At 44.2% G+C, this 17786-nt stretch overlaps 1 protein-coding gene across 1 annotated transcript in view; it reads right to left on the reverse strand.

Annotated features, from left to right (window-relative positions):
- Positions 1-593: 593 nt before the first annotated feature.
- LOC311144759 (coronin-1C-A-like) overlaps positions 594-17786 on the reverse strand; it is a 53922-nt gene continuing 36729 nt past the window's right edge. Inside the window, exons 3-11 of the mRNA XM_084180860.1 lie at positions 10755-10877; positions 9541-9670; positions 7699-7880; positions 7420-7539; positions 7144-7248; positions 6759-6904; positions 6216-6273; positions 5637-5879; positions 594-4094 (exon numbers count right to left, since the gene is read on the reverse strand). Coding sequence (XP_084036986.1) covers positions 3975-4094; positions 5637-5879; positions 6216-6273; positions 6759-6904; positions 7144-7248; positions 7420-7539; positions 7699-7880; positions 9541-9670; positions 10755-10877 — 1227 coding nt within the window. The 3' untranslated portion in view covers positions 594-3974. The remainder of the gene's footprint in view (positions 4095-5636; positions 5880-6215; positions 6274-6758; positions 6905-7143; positions 7249-7419; positions 7540-7698; positions 7881-9540; positions 9671-10754; positions 10878-17786) is intronic.

Genomic DNA, 17786 nt, shown 5'->3' on the forward strand with positions numbered 1-17786 from the left:
CCAAAAGGCACCTACAGATTCTCAGGTCTGATGAAACCAAGATTGAACTCTTTGGCCTGAATGCCAAGCGTCACGACTGGAGGAAAACTAGCAATATCCCTAAGGTGAAGCATGGTGGTGGCAGCATCACGCTGTGGGGATATTTTTCAGCGGCAGGGACCGGGAGACTAGTCAGGATCGAGGGAAAGATGAACGGAGCAAATTACAGAGAGATCCTTAATGAAAACCTGCTCCAGAGCGCTCAGGACCTCATTCTGGGGTGAAGGTTCACCTCCAACAGGACAACGACCCTAGGCACACAGCCAAGACAATGCAGGAGTGGCTTCAGGACAAGTCTCTGAATGTCCTTCAGTGGCCCAGCCAGAGCCTAGACCTGAACCCGATCAAACATCTCTGGAGAGACCTGAAAATAGCTGTGCAGCGATGCTCCCCATCCAACCTGACAGAGCTTGAGAGGATCTGAAGAGAAGAATGGGAGGAACTCCCCAAATACAGGTGTGCCAAGCTTGTAGCGTCATACCCAAGAAGACTCGAGGCTGTAATCGCTGCTTCAACAAAGTACTGAGTAAAGGGTCTGAATACTTATGTAAATGTGATATTTCACTTTATTTTTACATTTGCTAACATTTCTACAAACCCATTTGTGCTTTGTCATTATGGGGTATTGTGTGTAGATTGATGAGGGGGAAAAAACTATTCAATCAATTTTAGAATAAGGCTGTAATGTAACAAAATGTGGAAAAAGTCAAGGGGTCTGAATACTTTACGAATGCACTGTATCTCAGATATTGCTTGTTTGAAGATGGTCAAGTCATGTTTGCTGTTTGCCCACTCCTCTGGATCACTCATTAACTTGACACCAGAAAACAATTCTTTTTTTTCTTTATTCATTTTTCTGATAATTAATAAGTTTGATACTTGAAGCAGAAAAAATGAACAAAAATGCTTAACAGACCTCCACAAGAGGCTGAATTCTTGTTTGTTTTTCTTCTGTTATTCATTTCTCTCTTTTTGTATTCATAATACCTGTGATAGAATGGAGATTCTGTTCTGTCATGACGCATTATGGCAAGGGCAGGGAAAGCAGACAAGAGGAAACGTTCAAAACCAACCATAACCCAACTCCCAAACACACTTCAGCCCAAAACAATAAACAAAACAAATAAATGAAAACAAATATTTACAAAGCTTTAAATCATTTTCTAGGCCTTTATTTCAAACATCACATACATCTATCTCTCTACAGCATATTTATCCAACCTACAGTGTCCCTTTTAATAGCTATTCACTAATATTCCAAACATCACATCTCTCGCTGCCTTGAGTGGTCCAAGGAGGCTGAGGAGAAGCACTGACAGGGCAGTACAGGACAAGGCCCAAGACAACCTCCCCTGACAGATCAATATCATATCTCAGTAGAACACCTTGAAGTAATTCTCAACCCCAATAAAATATTACAGAACACCAGACGATGCATATTTAGTGTAAAACTGAATCCACGGATATAATCTTAGATCCTGGGAGGCCAAGATGGATTGATTGATATAAACTTATATTTCTCAGTGCTTTCTATGCCCAACACCCCACTGTCAAAGTTCCACTCAGGGTGCCTATCCACTCTCTCCTGCTAAATAACTCACACCATTCTCAAACCGCAGTCATCAATTAAGCACTTCCTGTGCACAACTCTATGGCACTTTCTGATCTCTTCAGTGGTAACACACTTTAAAGGCTAACAAACTCTGAAAGTTAAACCTAACCCACCCTTCCGCTGTAAAATAAGCATAACAAAAATAGCATGACAACAGAACTAATATCGCAGTTGGCAACACCATCAAATATTCGGACGATCCAAACAACTCCTTGTTCCTCTGATTCTCTAGTGATGTGACTGAGTATTTAAGGGGAAACTATTAAAAATCCTGATAAGGAAGTACACATAGTGGGATATCTGCAACGGGAGAGCCGGAGAAGGAAGCACAGGCTAAAACACACAGTATATAAACTACTATCACCACCACACCATCCAATTCTGTTATCATAGGCCAGAACCTTGGTCACACCCTACGGTGAACCCATATAATATCTAAAATCCTCCTCACATTTTCTATCTGGGAAAACAAAAACAAAACTCATAAAAAGGTGCATCCTCTACAACTCCAACCAGGCCAAAGACATATTCACACATCTCCACGTTACATCTTGTCAACCATTATCAAAACAGTCAAAATTGTTATTGTTTCAGACACATCCCGGTCACTCACCCTCTGGTTGGCTGTATGGATATGGGCCAATGAGGTGGTGAATAGTGAGCATCCTGGCACACACAGCATTTCGCTACACCCGCAATAACATCTGCTAAATGTGTATGTGATCAATACATTTGAAGTTGATTTGAACACAAGGGCATGGTTCAACATTGGGGTTTATGACAGCACAGATTACACACAAACACCTCAGAGGCAGAACAAGGCTGATACACTGCTAAAAGTATGTGGGAATGTTTACCAGCCTGGTAACCCACAATTCCATTGGTCCTTCTCTGGGCAGCACACAGGACATTGCCACAAGAACCCGTACAAGCCACCCAGGTGACTGCATATCATGTGTCAGCAGCAGCACTGTGACTTACAGTGCAGAGCTTATTATAGTACATACCTACCATCTGTGTCACAGGGCCAGAGTGGGACATACTAACAAACAAACAAGGAACATATTGGCAAACTATGGCACATTTCAGTTTCATAAGACTCAAACGCTAACAATGTTGATCGCAGAGGTCACCTAAATGATTCAAAAGGATTTTTGGATTGGGGCACGTGCATTGTAAACAACTCCAAACAAACCAGTTTAAGGGAAAATCTAAGGCTACGAGAAGTACAATGTGCAGGGTGACATCTCACCTGTCGTTTTCATCTACAAAGCTAAGGGGAGTCCACTGATAACCCTTTCTGTTCCTGGGACACAAAATTGATGGAGATTATCAAAACGTTGTTCAAGTTGCATACATAAGTTATACCAGGTATCAAATGATATGTAAGGACTGCATGTTTGCTGCTTGCTTAGTAAAACAAGCTAGAGAGTAAGAGATCAAAGATGGAGAAAGAACAGTGGAGAATGAATCTCTTGAGTAGAATATCTATGAATGTATTAACTCTGGTCAGGGTCAGGAGATGTTAGCAAGTGTAAAGACAGCGGTCCCGTTACAATCTAGTCCACTAAGATGGGAGGAGAGGGAAGGATTTAGAGGTTCAGAAAAGCCAGGCAGGAGAGCGAGAACCTTCACACTTACAGCCAGAATCACGCCACCACTTTTACACCTCAGAGTTTTTAGGCATCAAAGACAACAGAATTACTGTGATACATCAGGATCGAGTGTTTGATGGTCAGTCAGTTTCTCATGAGTTAGTTCTCCTCCATTGTCTTTTACAGTAATTGTTTGATTGTTTAAATCTCCCCCCCTTGCATTACCAGCCTATTGCATTGTCCCTTATAGTTTGTATTTTGAATCTTCCCGGAAAACAAAGAGAGAAAAAAGAAAAAGAAATACTGTCAAGGAGGTGTGTAAACAAAACTCCTTTAAAATTTGGCAACATAAGAAGTTGGGATATGGGGGAGACAAAATACTGCTACCTACATATAAAACATTTGGGTTTACCCAAATAGGAACGTTTCACATTGGAATTTTCTTGGTCACAATCTTAAAAGCAAAAAGAATATGTAAGACTTTTTCATTCAATAAACAAGACTAAACTGCCACTTATTAATAGGAATGGAATAGTTTGCCATATTTCTCTCTTATTCCATAATGTTAACTGAGGGTTAGGGGCTGACTAAGAAAAGTTAATCTCGGAATGTTGCTTGGGATTGTTGCTAGGCAGGTTTCAGGCGGAACGCTGTCATTGAGATTGGCAGTGACGGGTCCCGCCCACCTCCTAGCCAATGGATCGTCCTGAACTTTGGCGGGAGGGTCCTTAAATGGCGATCTTGGACATCTGCTCCTCGAGTTGGATGATTCGCTTCTCCTGACTGCTGACCAGGTCCTTGAGGGATTTGATTTCTTTCAAGACCTCATCCAGCTTGGCTTCGTTTTTCTGAGGAATACAGAGACAGAGCAAGACATGAGAGGCCCTTTCTGGAGATGTTTGTACCAGTCCTAGTATAGTTAAAAGCTTTTGCACCAAGACGAAATTGCTGTGAATTCAACAGATTTGGTATTTTGTTATCTGAAAAGAAATGTAGGGTCTACATTAGGGTTCCCTAACTTGCGGCCCGCGGACGATTTTATTTGGCCCCCAAATGAGCATTTAAAAAATATATATGTTTATTAAAGTTTTATTGTTTTATTGTTGTACTGTAAAAACACCAGCAAATCAGCGCCAATGATTTTTATTTTGGAAATCTGTTCCAAAATATTCCCACCCATAATAGAGAGATATATGATCGAATACAAAATGTAAGCAAGTTTTGAAATGATTATGTTTTAGTCAAATATTATATCCGTTTTGGGCTTCTTGCGGTCATTTTGCAAATGATTTGTAATTATGTTCCAGCCCCCTGACCATCCGCTCAAGAAAACAAATCTGCCCGTGTCTGAATCTAGTTGATGATCCCTGGTCTACACACTGTGTGTGTGTGTGTATATATATATATATATATATATATATATATATATATATATATATATATATATATATATATATATATATATATATATATATATATATATATATATATATATATATATATATATATATATATATATATATATATATATATATATAGGGAATTTCCTCAGATCCATTCTATCCCTGCAGGCATGCTATGCTGCAGGCAGGCAGGGCTCCAGTACCCTGTGACACCCTGAGGGTTAACATGGTGCGCCCAGTCTGCCATGATTACAGGCCAGAGCTGCAGATAGATGCGGAGGCCAGGGCTGGGTCCCACGCGGGTGGCTGTGTTGTGGGCGAGGTGGGGCAGGACGCCCAGAGCAGCAACCGCCCCTCAGTTAGTGGGTCAGAGAGAGCGAGGGGGGTGGAGACTTCTAGTAACCACCTTATGAAGTCAGGCAGCCACCCCCCTCTTCACGTTCCAAGTCCCCGGCTGCAACATGTCGAGGCCAGGGCTGAACTAAAGGCCATTTAATGCCTGTTTCAGTGGTAAGGTGGTGGTGGGTGTGGTGATCATCAGACTAGTCCTGGGAAAGCACTGTACATACCCATGTAGATACATACTGTAATGTTGGTATACTGATCCAGTCTGGTGTCAACTTCCACTCAAAACACTAATGGCACATTGCACATACAGAATAATATCCTGGTGTCTGGTGGGTAGTACTTGTATCCATAAAATAGAGCAGTGTTTCCCAACTCCTGTCCGCTAGTACGTCCAACAGTACACATTTTTATTGTAGTCCCGGACAAGCACACCTGATTCTACTTGTCAACTAATCATCAGGCCCTCATTGAGTTTAATCAGGTATGTTAGTCCGGAACACAACAAAAATGTGTGCTGTTGAGGGTACTCTAGGACTGGAGTTGGGAACCAATGAAATAGAGTGGAGAGAGAATGTAACAGTCTCTCCAATACAACCCAGTCAGAGTCCTCCCCAGACAGAGACAGACAGTAATCCTCACTCTGGATGGAGTGGGCGAGGCAGACTTGTTGGCTGGGCCCCTTTTCTCCGCGTTCTTGCTCAGCTTGTTGTCCAGGATGTTCTTCTTGACCACCTTGAGGTCGCGGTTCTTGCCAGGGACGTAGCCGTTCTTCAGGGATATGAGGATGGGCTCGCCGTTCTTCCCCTCGAACCAATCCTCCGCCTCGATGGCACAGTCTGGTCCTGCCGTGTCTGGGTACAGGTCGTCCTGGAACAGGTCAGACTGCAGGGAGAGAGAGGGAGAGAGAGAGAGAGAGAGAGAGAGAGAGAGAGAGAGAGAGAGAGAGAGAGGGGCACAGAGACAGCTGTTAGAGAACACTGTACCAAATGCATAGTTCCAGTTACCAAGACACAGATTAAACATAATCCTGGATGAAAAAGCATTTTCAACTGAGATTCTTCATTGATCTTGCTTTCTTAATCTGTGTCCAGGAAATCACCCCACAATATTCTATCATCTATCCCTAGCCTCAAAACAGACAGCTTGAGTTAAATGTGGCATTGATTGTTTTAATCATTCATATATCGACTGTCTCTAGATCAGAATGAAGAAGCTCACCTTTCTGGGCACAGTCATGATGATAGGTTCACACTTCCTTTCGTGCAGTTTATAAAACCTGTCAACATAGAAGTACAAATAAGCATATTATTCACAACATCATATAACAGGCCTACTGTCTAACATCCTTTTACACACACTGCAGCCCAGCCCAATGCACTTCTACTTCCAGGACACTGGCAATACTCTCAGGCAGCCTCAGTAAACATGGAGCTGTAGAACTGCATGGTACATGATTCTGGTTGGCAGGGCCTGAGTTAAACACAGTTTAGAAGGAGAGAGCTCTCCTCCAACATGTGGTTCTGTGCTGCCTCCTGGTGGACATGGACAGCTAATAGCGTCACATCACAAGTCATGCCTTCCGTTTAGGGCCACCTCATTGACCCTCATCATAGACCCAGCCAAGCACCAAAACACTTGGTTCAACTAATCAACTAGACCTTGCTGAACTGGATCAGGGTTGTGCCCAACAAAGCATGATTATCAGATATGATAGAGCAGTCCTAAAATGGCTGATCCGTTTCCCTATCCAGCGAGCCCTACCTGGCGATCTCACACTTGTTGACGTCCAGACCTCTCTTGGGCATGTATCCCATCCCCCTCTGGGGCTCCTTGGTGGTGAAGGTGTTGAGGTAGTGGACAAATGGGGCCTCGTCTGTGATCTCAAAGTAGCGGATGCTGCTGTCACCCTACAAACCACAGAGACAAGATAACGGCCTTTTATTGTTTGTCTGAAATCCTTTTTTTTTTTTGGTTGATGACTTAATGAGCAGCAATAGACTAAAGTTTAAGATACAGTATGACGTTTTAGTAATGGCTTCATGGATAACACTTCATCATGCCTAACTTCATGGATCAAAGTAAGACTTGTTATACGTTACATGCACAGCAGATCAAATGGATGTGTATGTATGTAATCTCCACTTACCTTACCACACAGATAAACCACATTGGTGTCTGGGTCATAGAAGGGCAAGAGAACTCCATTGCTGGTGTCCATCTCATGCACTGAGATTGCCTCGTCCATGGCTTGCTGTAAATTAAACGTTGACATAAAGTCAGTTACTGAGCAGTCCAGTAACATCTTTAATATAGTGCACTACTTTTAATATAGTGCAAAAGTAGTCCACTATAAAGGGAATAGAGGGTGCCATTTGGGACTCAGCCCAGGAGTTGTGATGGTGAGGAGGACAGGGTGACCCACCGGGTTCCACAGGGCTAGCTGTCGCTCACTCATACGGCTGAAGCCTGTGGTGAACACGTTCCCGTCCGCCAGGAAGATGGCCCTCATCGGCCGCGCCCCGTCGTGTGCCTTTTCCTTCTCCTGTGACACAGAGGGTCAACATCAACATAATGTACGTACATCCTAAATCATCATCTCAGAGAGATCCCTTGAAATTAGATTCTTTTGGGGGAAAGTTACCGGAATTTGACAACCCTATACAGCAGATTTGTTAGTGAAAGTCCTGTCAGTGGTGCTCACCCCTACGATCTCCTCCTTGCGGGGGTCGATGACACGGATGGTCTTGTCCTTGCAGGCGGTGCAGATGAGGCTGCCGTTGCGGTTCCAGCAGGCGCTGAAGATGACATCAGGGTGCATTTCCTCCAGCTGAATCATGGCCTCGCCCGTCCCCACGTTCCAGATGATGATCAGGTTGTCACAGCCTGAGGAATACACACATTTAATATACACACAATACACAAGAGAAGCATGGACACAATACCACTGATATGGCAAAATAATACCATCTACAACTCTTAGTTCATTCTGGTTTGGTTTTGACATGGAGGACAGGGTCATTCTTAAAGGGATACTGCGAGATTCTGGCAATTAAGCAATGACGACGTCTACAGGTACAGTAGCATACGCTAGCGTACCTACTGCTCTGTTCAATCGTTAGGCATTTCTGAGTTCAACATTATTACATTGGAAATGTTTTACGTCAACATTTTTCAGAGACAGCCATGTATGCATTAATTAATCAATTTGACTTTGTTTTTACCACTAAGTACATAACATAATGGTAATCATTTATTTATAGTACGAAAATGCTGTATGTCGCTTTGGATAAGAGCGTCTGCTAAATGACTAAAATATAAAATGTTTAATTGGAATGGTAAATCTCTATTGATAAACTGGATAAATCAAGATATAGCCTAGGCCTATCTGCAATACAGATGAATGCATATTCAATAGGAGTGTGTGTGCATGCATTGAGTAATTGAGCTTGTTTTGGCTGATTTCATGGGGCTACAGATGACAATCTGTTTCCCTTCCATTTGGGATGTATTGTACTGTACTGAGCAACAACATTTGCATAGAAGTAGTTTATTTTTATAAAAGTGTGCGCTGTCTCTAACCAGTAATGACATCATTCACAAGAGGGGTGCGGCCTGTCATGGCCCACACACAGTCAGTTCGCTGAGGCAATAGATCATCTTTGGGAGAGACGTGAGCGAGTCCGATTAAGTGAATCAATAAAGTTTTGGTAGCAATCAGCTTTGAAATCAGCATATTTTGCGTTACAAAGTACTAGGGTAGTGAATTGATGTTGGCTTCAGCTAGTAAGGAAACTTAACCTACAAAGCTGGAAGCTACTGGTATCTTATTGCATTGTAAAGTGTTCTAGCCTGTAGACATTGTTTTGCGAACAATAATGAACAGTTTCAACATTTCTACATGCCGTGTCGCATTATTCAAGTGTGTTCATTTCTGTGCAGCATGAGTGGGGAGCAAACCTGATGCAGCCCAGACTCCCAGTGCAGGCTAAGTGTAGCAGGCACGGTGCGCTCGCGCTAAGGGGGACATTGGCTGCGCTGATACAGAGTTGATCCGTGAGAAATTCGACAGAAGTAGCGGAAGTAACAAAAATTATAGTACCGAACCATTTTTTATGTTCTAGTATCGAATAAGTACAGGCATTTTGGTATACCATGCAACACTAGAGGACATTTTACATTTACATTTTAGTCATTTAGCAGACGCTCTTATCCAGAGCGACTTACAGTTAGTGAGTGCATACATTATTATTATATATATATATTTTTATTTTATTTTTCATACTGGCCCCCCGTGGGAATCAAACCCACAACCCTGGCGTTGCAAACGCCATGCTCTACCAACTGAGCTACATCCCTGCCGGCCATTCCCTCCCCTACCCTGGACGACGCTGGGCCAATTGTGCGCCGCCCCATGGGTCTCCCGGTCGCGGCCGGCTACGACAGAGCCTGGATTCCAACCAGGATCTCTAGTGGAACAGCTAGCACTGCGATGCAGTGCCTTAGACCACTGCGCCAATCGGGAGATAAGGAGGACACCACTCACCAGCACTGAGCAGGACGTTGCGTGCCGTGGGGTGCCATGTGATGATGCCAACTCTTTTGGAATGTCCCTCCAGGACCACAACAGGCTCAGACAGGCCAGTAACCAGTCCGTTCTCAGGGATCTGCCACACCTGCAGACAGAGAGAAGGGTCAGAGGTCAGGGGTGAGGACCAGGGCATAGCTAGGGTCATTATAGCATCATATACTGAGGTCAGAATGTATGGCTGCAGTTCCCCTGCTGTTGTGTCATAAAGCGCTAAACTGGTGGACCGCAGAAAGCAGTACATTCACATGAACCAACTTGTCAAAAACCCTTTTAGATTGACATTACTGTGACAGTAAGTCAGTAGATCACACTTACAACCATGAGACTCAAGGTGGCAGCAGAGATCTAAAGTCACTCACCATACTTATGTACATACTGAGTAGCTTACTTCCTCCTGACAAAACAGCCAGTAGAGACTATACAAATATGGTCAACATTGCAGAATCAGAACATGATCTATGGAAATGAAGACTAAAGTTGAAAGTCACTATGGATTCAGGAGTCTCAACAGCAACACATCAGGAAACTTAATCTAAAGTCAACATTACTTTTAGAGAACCTATTCAGGGGGTATTTCTAGCAGCAATATCAAAAGTTCTGAAGAGAGAGGAACCTTTGGCGGTTCAACTTCTGTAAATACACTTGGAACACTGCACCCATTTCACAGACTGAGGTATTTTTCTGGTGTTCAGAGAGTTGCTTGGGGAAGTCAACGCCTACAGGTGGGGAAGTGGTAGAGCACAGTGAAGTACACTGCACACACTGATCACTGCCGTTCACAGCCCAAATAAGGACATATGGAGAAAAGTACAGCACCAGCCTCAAACAAGTTAGTGACCTCAGCCCTATAAAAAGGCTAAATCATTCCCCAGAGCTGATTCCTATACGACACGTCTCTCTCTGCGTCTAATCTAATCCAGACTAGAGGGCGAGCCCTGCCTGCACCCATGCTTAGCTACCCTATCACTATCTGATTCGGCACCCTTCCCTACACTATCAGTCTGGCCTTTCACAACCAAAATGTGTCATCTCCTGTCGGTTGGCATCGGTGAGAGGGTGTGTATAGAGCAACAGGTTAAGTATGAACAAACACACATTAGTGTACTGCTCCACTGAGAGGAACAGTCTCTGCTGAGGCGTGTGAGGGAGAGGGGTGATTGTAACCTTACCATAACTGTGCAGTCCTCCGAGCCACTGGCGATGACCTGGTCATTGTGGGGGCACCAGTCGATGTCCAGCACAGGGCCCGTGTGACCACACACTGTGGGGTAGGCCTTGTCAATGCGGCCCGACTGTGGAGAAACAAGCAGATACACAAGCAGACATGAGATTAGTCACGGATGTCATTGACGCCTGGTGATCTGAGGGAACAACCTGACACAAGTTTAACTTGAACCATAAAATCAGGGTTAGGCCAACCAACCAGAGACGATGTACAAAACAAGGAGTATGCAATTGATATCATCCCTGTGAGCCGAGAACAGGAAGACACCTCCAGCCGAGGAGGAGGAGCTCAGTCAAACATTAACAAGACACATTTTGACTACCTGTATTTAAATCTGTGTTTCGGTCCAAATTACACAGTCCATTAATGCATTAAGAGCATAGAGGGGAACAGAGACACGAACACAGAGAGAGATTCACCAGCTTAGCACTGTCATAGCCTCAAAAATCTATTTCTGTTTGCAATTCTGCTGCATAGCTACAGCCTAGGACTCATTTAGATTAGAGCTTATCTTTGTTGAATATGTAAATTAAGGTGTGTTGTTGGTGGTGATGACGTCATCAGACGCATGCCAGCAGATGCTTAGTTTTTGCTCTTTAAAGTGAAACACTGAGCTAACCTCCAATCTGAGCCCCTTATATAACCCCCTTATACAACACACAGGCCAGATGGCCAGAAATCACTTCCCCAGCCATCATACAACACACACACACACATACCACAAAGGAGCCAGACAAAGGGAAGGCTGGTCTGTGAGGGCGGGTAATATCTTGACCTCTGACCCTATTGTGATTGGAGGATCAGGTGCTCTCCACAGTGTGAAGTCTGGGTAACGTATAGCTCTGAAGATGCTGAGAGGGGTTAGGGTTGGATTCGGGAGACTAACACATCCTTTTCCATGCTCCCGTCTGTTGATTCCCCAACCAGACCACCGCAGGGCCCGACAGTCAGATGATGTCAGCGAGACAGAGAGCCCTGCTGGCTGCAGCCATACTTAGAGCATAATGGTCTGCCTCATGAAAATCACTCACTGCCCACAGCCATTCTAGCATTAGACTGGGCACCATGACAACAATGGTTTCAGAGGGGCTAAATTTAAGTGCTACATATTCAGTCACGGGGAGAGAAAAGCTTTTCCAGGTCTCTACTGTAGACATTAGAAAACAAAATAACAGTACCTGTAAGCATTAGGCACTACAGCCTTTAGTGTTGACTTCAAAACCATTCAGACAATAACCTAAGAGCGTGAAGTCAGAGAGAACAAAAATATTCAAGTATGAAGAATCATGAACATGTAATAGAGGCGTATGTGGACAGAGAGAGGTAACAAACAATGAACCTGAGTGGGCGGTCTAGGCCCTATGTCTAAATGCTTGTGTAACAGCAGACTGGCCACTAGGACCCAGACAGCCATTTCAGACCAGAACAGGATATGAGTCAGTATGTTGTCTGAAGTCTCCTCCATATTTCTCCATTACTTCCCTGCCTGCTGTGGCACTGGGGAAAACAAAGACTGGCCAGTTCAACTCTGCTGTTCACATGTCACAATACACCACACACAGCCTTAGGTTAAAACCACCACACACAGCCTTAGGTTCAAACCACCACACACAGCCTTAGGTTAAAACCCACCACACACAGTCATAGGTTAAAACCCGATTACAATAGTGGTCAGTGAGTAACAGTAGTTCAACACAAATAAAAATTAATCTGGTAAAAAGGTCTCATTTTGGGAGTGCCAGACATTGCCATGGGGATAGTGGTCATAGATGACAGTCAATTGGTTCACACCACAACGCACTGCTCAGGACACATTCACAGCCCTCCCTACAGCTCAGAGTCCCTCACAACATCAGAGTTGGGCCATGACACAAACTCCAAGCTCAGTGATCAAAGTCTATGCGAGTGTGCTATACCTGAGTGTGTATGAATCTAAAATCACATGACCTAGTCCATGCCTCGCCCTGTCCAGAGAACACTCCCGGAAATCTAACATCAGAATAATCAGCAGCTGTTCTGGGCCTGGGAGGGAGGGATAGGCTCCTCTGAATACATAGCCAGAGAGGGAGGTGAGTAGTTTGTGGAATGAGAGAAAGGTTGACGTGCTTCCAAACACAGTGACCCATATTGCAGCAGTGGCCTGAAAGTCATTCTCAATCTCCCACTGTTGGGGGGAGTGGCCTGTTAGCAGCAAGACGTGCAGCAGGAAAGACATAATCCAGTGTGGAGGGGAGGAGGCTAGCTAGGCTAAATCAGCAGAGGACCAGGTGTGACAGAGGGATGTAGGCTAGGCCTATAATAGCACAGGATACTGCTCAGTACTACCGTTTCCTCTTAGCTGCTTCGGCCTTGCTCAGTGCTTCAACATAACAGCTAGCTAATGGCTTTGTTCGAGAGTATCAAAACTGATGTATCATGGGTAAATTGTGACTGACTGATCTACAAATATTATTGAGTAGTTATTTATGATGCATGGGGATTTCTACATCAGTCAGTTTCGACTCGCCTTTAAAGTCGGCTGCAATGTGGAACACACCCAATGTTTTTCATCAGGCTGGGTGGTTGGTTGTATAATGTCCTCATTGTCAGCAGAGCTGTAGTTTCCCTGGCTTCATCTGACTGTGACATGTTGAGCTGCAGGTTTTCAGTATACTTTTTTTTTTTCTTCACAGGGACAACAAAGGTGTGAGATGACAGACTAGAATCTGGGTGTGTGCAGTAGATGGGTCTATACACAGTGTACAAAACATTAGGCTCTTCCCATGACATAGACTGACCCGGTGAATCCAGGTGAAAGCTATGATCCCTTCTTGATGTCACTTGTTAAATCCATTTCAAATCAGTGTAGATGGAGGGGAGGAGACAGGCTAAAGAAGGATTTTTAAGCCTTGGGACAATTGAGATATGGATTGTGTATGTGTGCCATTCAGAGGGTGAATGGGCAAAACAAAAAGATTCAAGTGCCTTTGAACGGGGTATGGTAGTAGGTGCCAGGCGCACTGGTTTGAGTGTGTCAAGAACTGCAACGTTGCTGGGTTTTTCACGCTCAACAGTTTCTCGTGTGTATCAAGAATGGTCCACCACCCAAAGGACATCCAGCCAACTTGACACAACTGTGGGAAGCATTGGAGTCAACATGGGCCAGCATCCCTGTGGAACGCTTTCGACACCTTGTAGTCCATGCCCTGACAAATTGAGGCTGTTCTGAGGGCAAAAGGGGATGCAACTCAATATTAGGAAGGCATTCCTAATGTTTTGTGAACTCAGTGTATGTGCTGATCGTGAATGACAAACACTGCTACATTATACAGCGGTAGGCTTATAAAACACACAGGTGGGTGCCTGTCTCAGTGGTATTTGCTGCCTGCCTGTCTCAGTGGTATTTCCCGCTGACATAAGCAGTATCATGTCCTCTAGCTGCAGCCTGGTTCACAGACCCCAGAGAGATTAGGGCTACCCCAAATGGCATCCTATTCCCTATAGAGTGCACTTCTTTTCTCCAGAGCCCTATGAGTTCTGGTCAATAGTAGGGCATTATATAGGGGACAGGGTGACATTTGGTACACAGTTGCAGACTAGGACTATGTGCACAGGGTCTGGGGAGGATCTCGGCACTCAACAGGAGACTCACATTTCACATGGAAACTCCCACACACCTGTTCAAATTATATGCTTTTGTCAACACGCTTTTGTTGTTCTTTACCAAAAAACTAAAAAGGAGTACAGTACAGACTGTCACCCAACCAATAATCATCTACATGGCTGACTTGTGAAGAGGGGACATGTTGCCCAACAGGAGTGAGGGGCTGCTGTAGGCCTGTTACCACACAGCTCACAGGGCTGCTGACGTGCCTTCCAGCAGGCCTGAGAGCCTGTCGTTCCAGTCATTCCACACCCCAGGCAGCTCTGGTATGGCTGTGACTAATGAGAGTGAGAGGGCCGCGGGGGTGTTAAACGCACCACTCTTTGAGGTGTTAATCGTGTTTGTCTCTGCTATACACAATAAGGAATTCCAGTCAGAGAAGTACAGGAGAGGATCTCGCTTCAAGCCTGAATAATTATTATTTGAAAGCGTTGTGATAATCTACAAAAGGCTGGAATGCTTGTGTACGGTGAGGTCACTGTGGTTAGGAAAGGACTGCCAATAAACAGATCCTAGCCAAACTGTTCAAACACTTCCAAGGCAGGCACGACACCACCATGCTGCTGTTTATGAGTACAGACCGTATACACATGTATCTTACTCTTTTAGACCACGACTTCTCAACGCATAATGACAAAATCAGGCTTATTTTTATAACCATTTTGGTTATTTAGCAGACACTCTTATCCAGAGTCCAACTTCCTTGATTCAGGTGAACACAGGTAACTAAGCTAGATTCTCAGAGATAATAAGGAGCAGTAGGAGGACTGGCCTGTGGCAACCTGCCTCTGCTCTGACTGACTGGCTCCTCCCTGAGACGCAGCCTGAGGCAGGTATGTATAGCTGCGTTTACACAGGCAGCCCAATTCATTTATTTTATTTTTTACTTTTTTTAAAAACTAATTGGTCTTTTGACCAATAAGATCAGCTCTGAAAAATATGTGATGTGAAAAGATCTGATGTGATTGGTCAAAAGATAAATTAGTGGAAAACATATTGGAATTGGGCTGCCTGTGTAAACGCAGCCAAAAGATACGGCCAGCCTTGATTCTTATTACAGTGTGATAATATTTACCCTCATGTCATTCAGTAACCACAGAACTATGTGGAACTGGAACCAGTCCGGAGAAGAAGGTGCCAGGTGAAAATGTGCTAAAGCTGAAGATAAGGTAAGTGGATAGGTGCTGATAAAATATGCTCGTAAGTAGAGAATAGTGCTCTAAGCTAGAGATCAGGCAGAGTACAAGGACCGGCTACAAGTAGAAACACAGTGAAGAAAAGACAGTTAGCTACTTGGCACAGCCCCTTTACATGCCTGCCTTGGGTGACATCACAGAACACTTTCACAAAAAAAAAACTAAGAGCTGCTCCTGAAACAGACCAAACCAGCAAAGAAGCAAGGAATGGCAGACCAGACCGCTGATCATCAACTCCACGGCAAACAGTCCAGTGGGAGCACAGTGGGAGAGACAGGAGACTGGGTAGGAGTGTGTTTCATGTAGACAGGTGGGAGTTGGAGATATTTGACAGCCTGTTGAGCAAACCACTGACATGAATAGAAAGGCTGAATAGCACGGTCAAAATCATACGCAATTGAGGCAACCCATCAAATATATAAGCTAAAGCCTGTATTGAATAACGCAATCCAAATGTAAGCAGCAGTCTATACATTATTCAATTGTCATTAGTGTTCAATATGTTACTACTGTATTCTGTAAATGACCAGAACACCCAAGGACCTTGACTAGGCTATGTGCTGTATGATATCCTATGATAGAATGTCTGTCAAGCAAGCAGACCTGTTGGATAGCAACAAGTGAAGTTACACAAAATGTGCTTGAACCTCATAACAAGATATAACAAAACAAATGGACGATGACATCAACGTTGACACTTTGAATCCCTAAAACCCAAGAGAGGCATCATGCACAAACACATCCTTACAGCAAAACATGTGATACTCACACACTAAGAGAGGTCTTACACGCATTCTTCCCCTCTGAGCACCATGGAAAGGTCCACCTTTCCGCTTCCCTTTGTGAGTGTATGGCCTTGAGAGCACAGCTGAGGCTGCTGCCCAGTCGGACCCTGGGCTGGTCTCCATGACAAATGCAGCACAATGAGAGGGGAGGTACAGTACAGGCAGACTGGACAGAACACCACCGTGAGGCCCTCTACTCTGACTGTACATGGCTGAAGATCTGCTCCAGCTTTAACATGGTAATGGAGGGATAGAGCAGAGGAAAGGTGGCCAGACATGAGTGATGACAGGGCAGGAGCCAAGACCAACATGTGGCTTCCCAGGCCCAGTTAGGTTAGGAGAGAGCCTGCAGGTACACAGAGAGAGAGGGGGAAACTATTGCTCAGGGAAATTGTTTTGATATAGAGATCAAAAGAGTAATGAATCCTGGGCCCAGCATGTCTTACAAACCCCATTAACAAAAGGTTTATAGGGACATGATTTTGTCACTCAACCAGCAAAACACTTTACCAATCGTGAGGAGAGATTCTACTTAGTTCATTCAATGTTCACATGTTCCATTCATAAGCAATTTCTTTGCCTTTCTGAAAAAAATTATGGAAAAGCAATTATATACAAAACAATGAAAAACTGCACCAAGCAAGCATAGTCTTAACCTTGTATTAGAAAATCAATGGCACTAATAACAAACAGAACATGGCAATGAGATCCACAGAGGGACTGTGAGGGACTGGCTGACAGACAACACTTGACTCAAATCTCCCTTCTCATCCAGTCCCCTCTCTCATCTCCAGCCTATCCCTGAAATCACAGAGAACTGGCAGTGCTGGCAGCCAATGACGAGGCAGGGAGGAAATGGTCCTGTAAGGCTGTCAGGCGGTGAGCAGTGAATGGCCATATATGGTCAAATCTGCAGTCAGCAGGACTCAGTTGCAGCAGTGGCGAAAGCAGAGGCATTATAGGGCTCCTGGAATACAGATTGAGCAGTGGGCAAAGACGCTTATAATACCCCTCTTCCATATGTTTAAGAGTTAGGTAGGGAGTGTGTATGTGTGAGAGAGGTATTGTGTGTGTGTCAGGGTAATAGCCGGCTTTTGGCAACAAAAAAAAAAAAGAGAAAAAAGCCAATAAAACAAAAAAAATTGCCGCAGGCCAATTGTCAGTGAGAATAAATACAAATCCTTTGCAAAATACTGCTTTTTAGCCCATTCATTGATGTAAATACATTTGACCGGTCGTGCTTATCGGTCTATAGGTTAATTTGCATAATTTAGTGGAATTAATTGCTGCATGTATTTTTGTTAGTTGTTATACATCTCATTTAACACACCCGCACAGCATATAGTGCCTAG

The sequence above is a fragment of the Coregonus lavaretus genome, assembly GCF_964263955.1.
Source record: "Coregonus lavaretus genome assembly, chromosome: 17".
Taxonomy (NCBI): Eukaryota; Metazoa; Chordata; class Actinopteri; order Salmoniformes; family Salmonidae; genus Coregonus; species Coregonus lavaretus.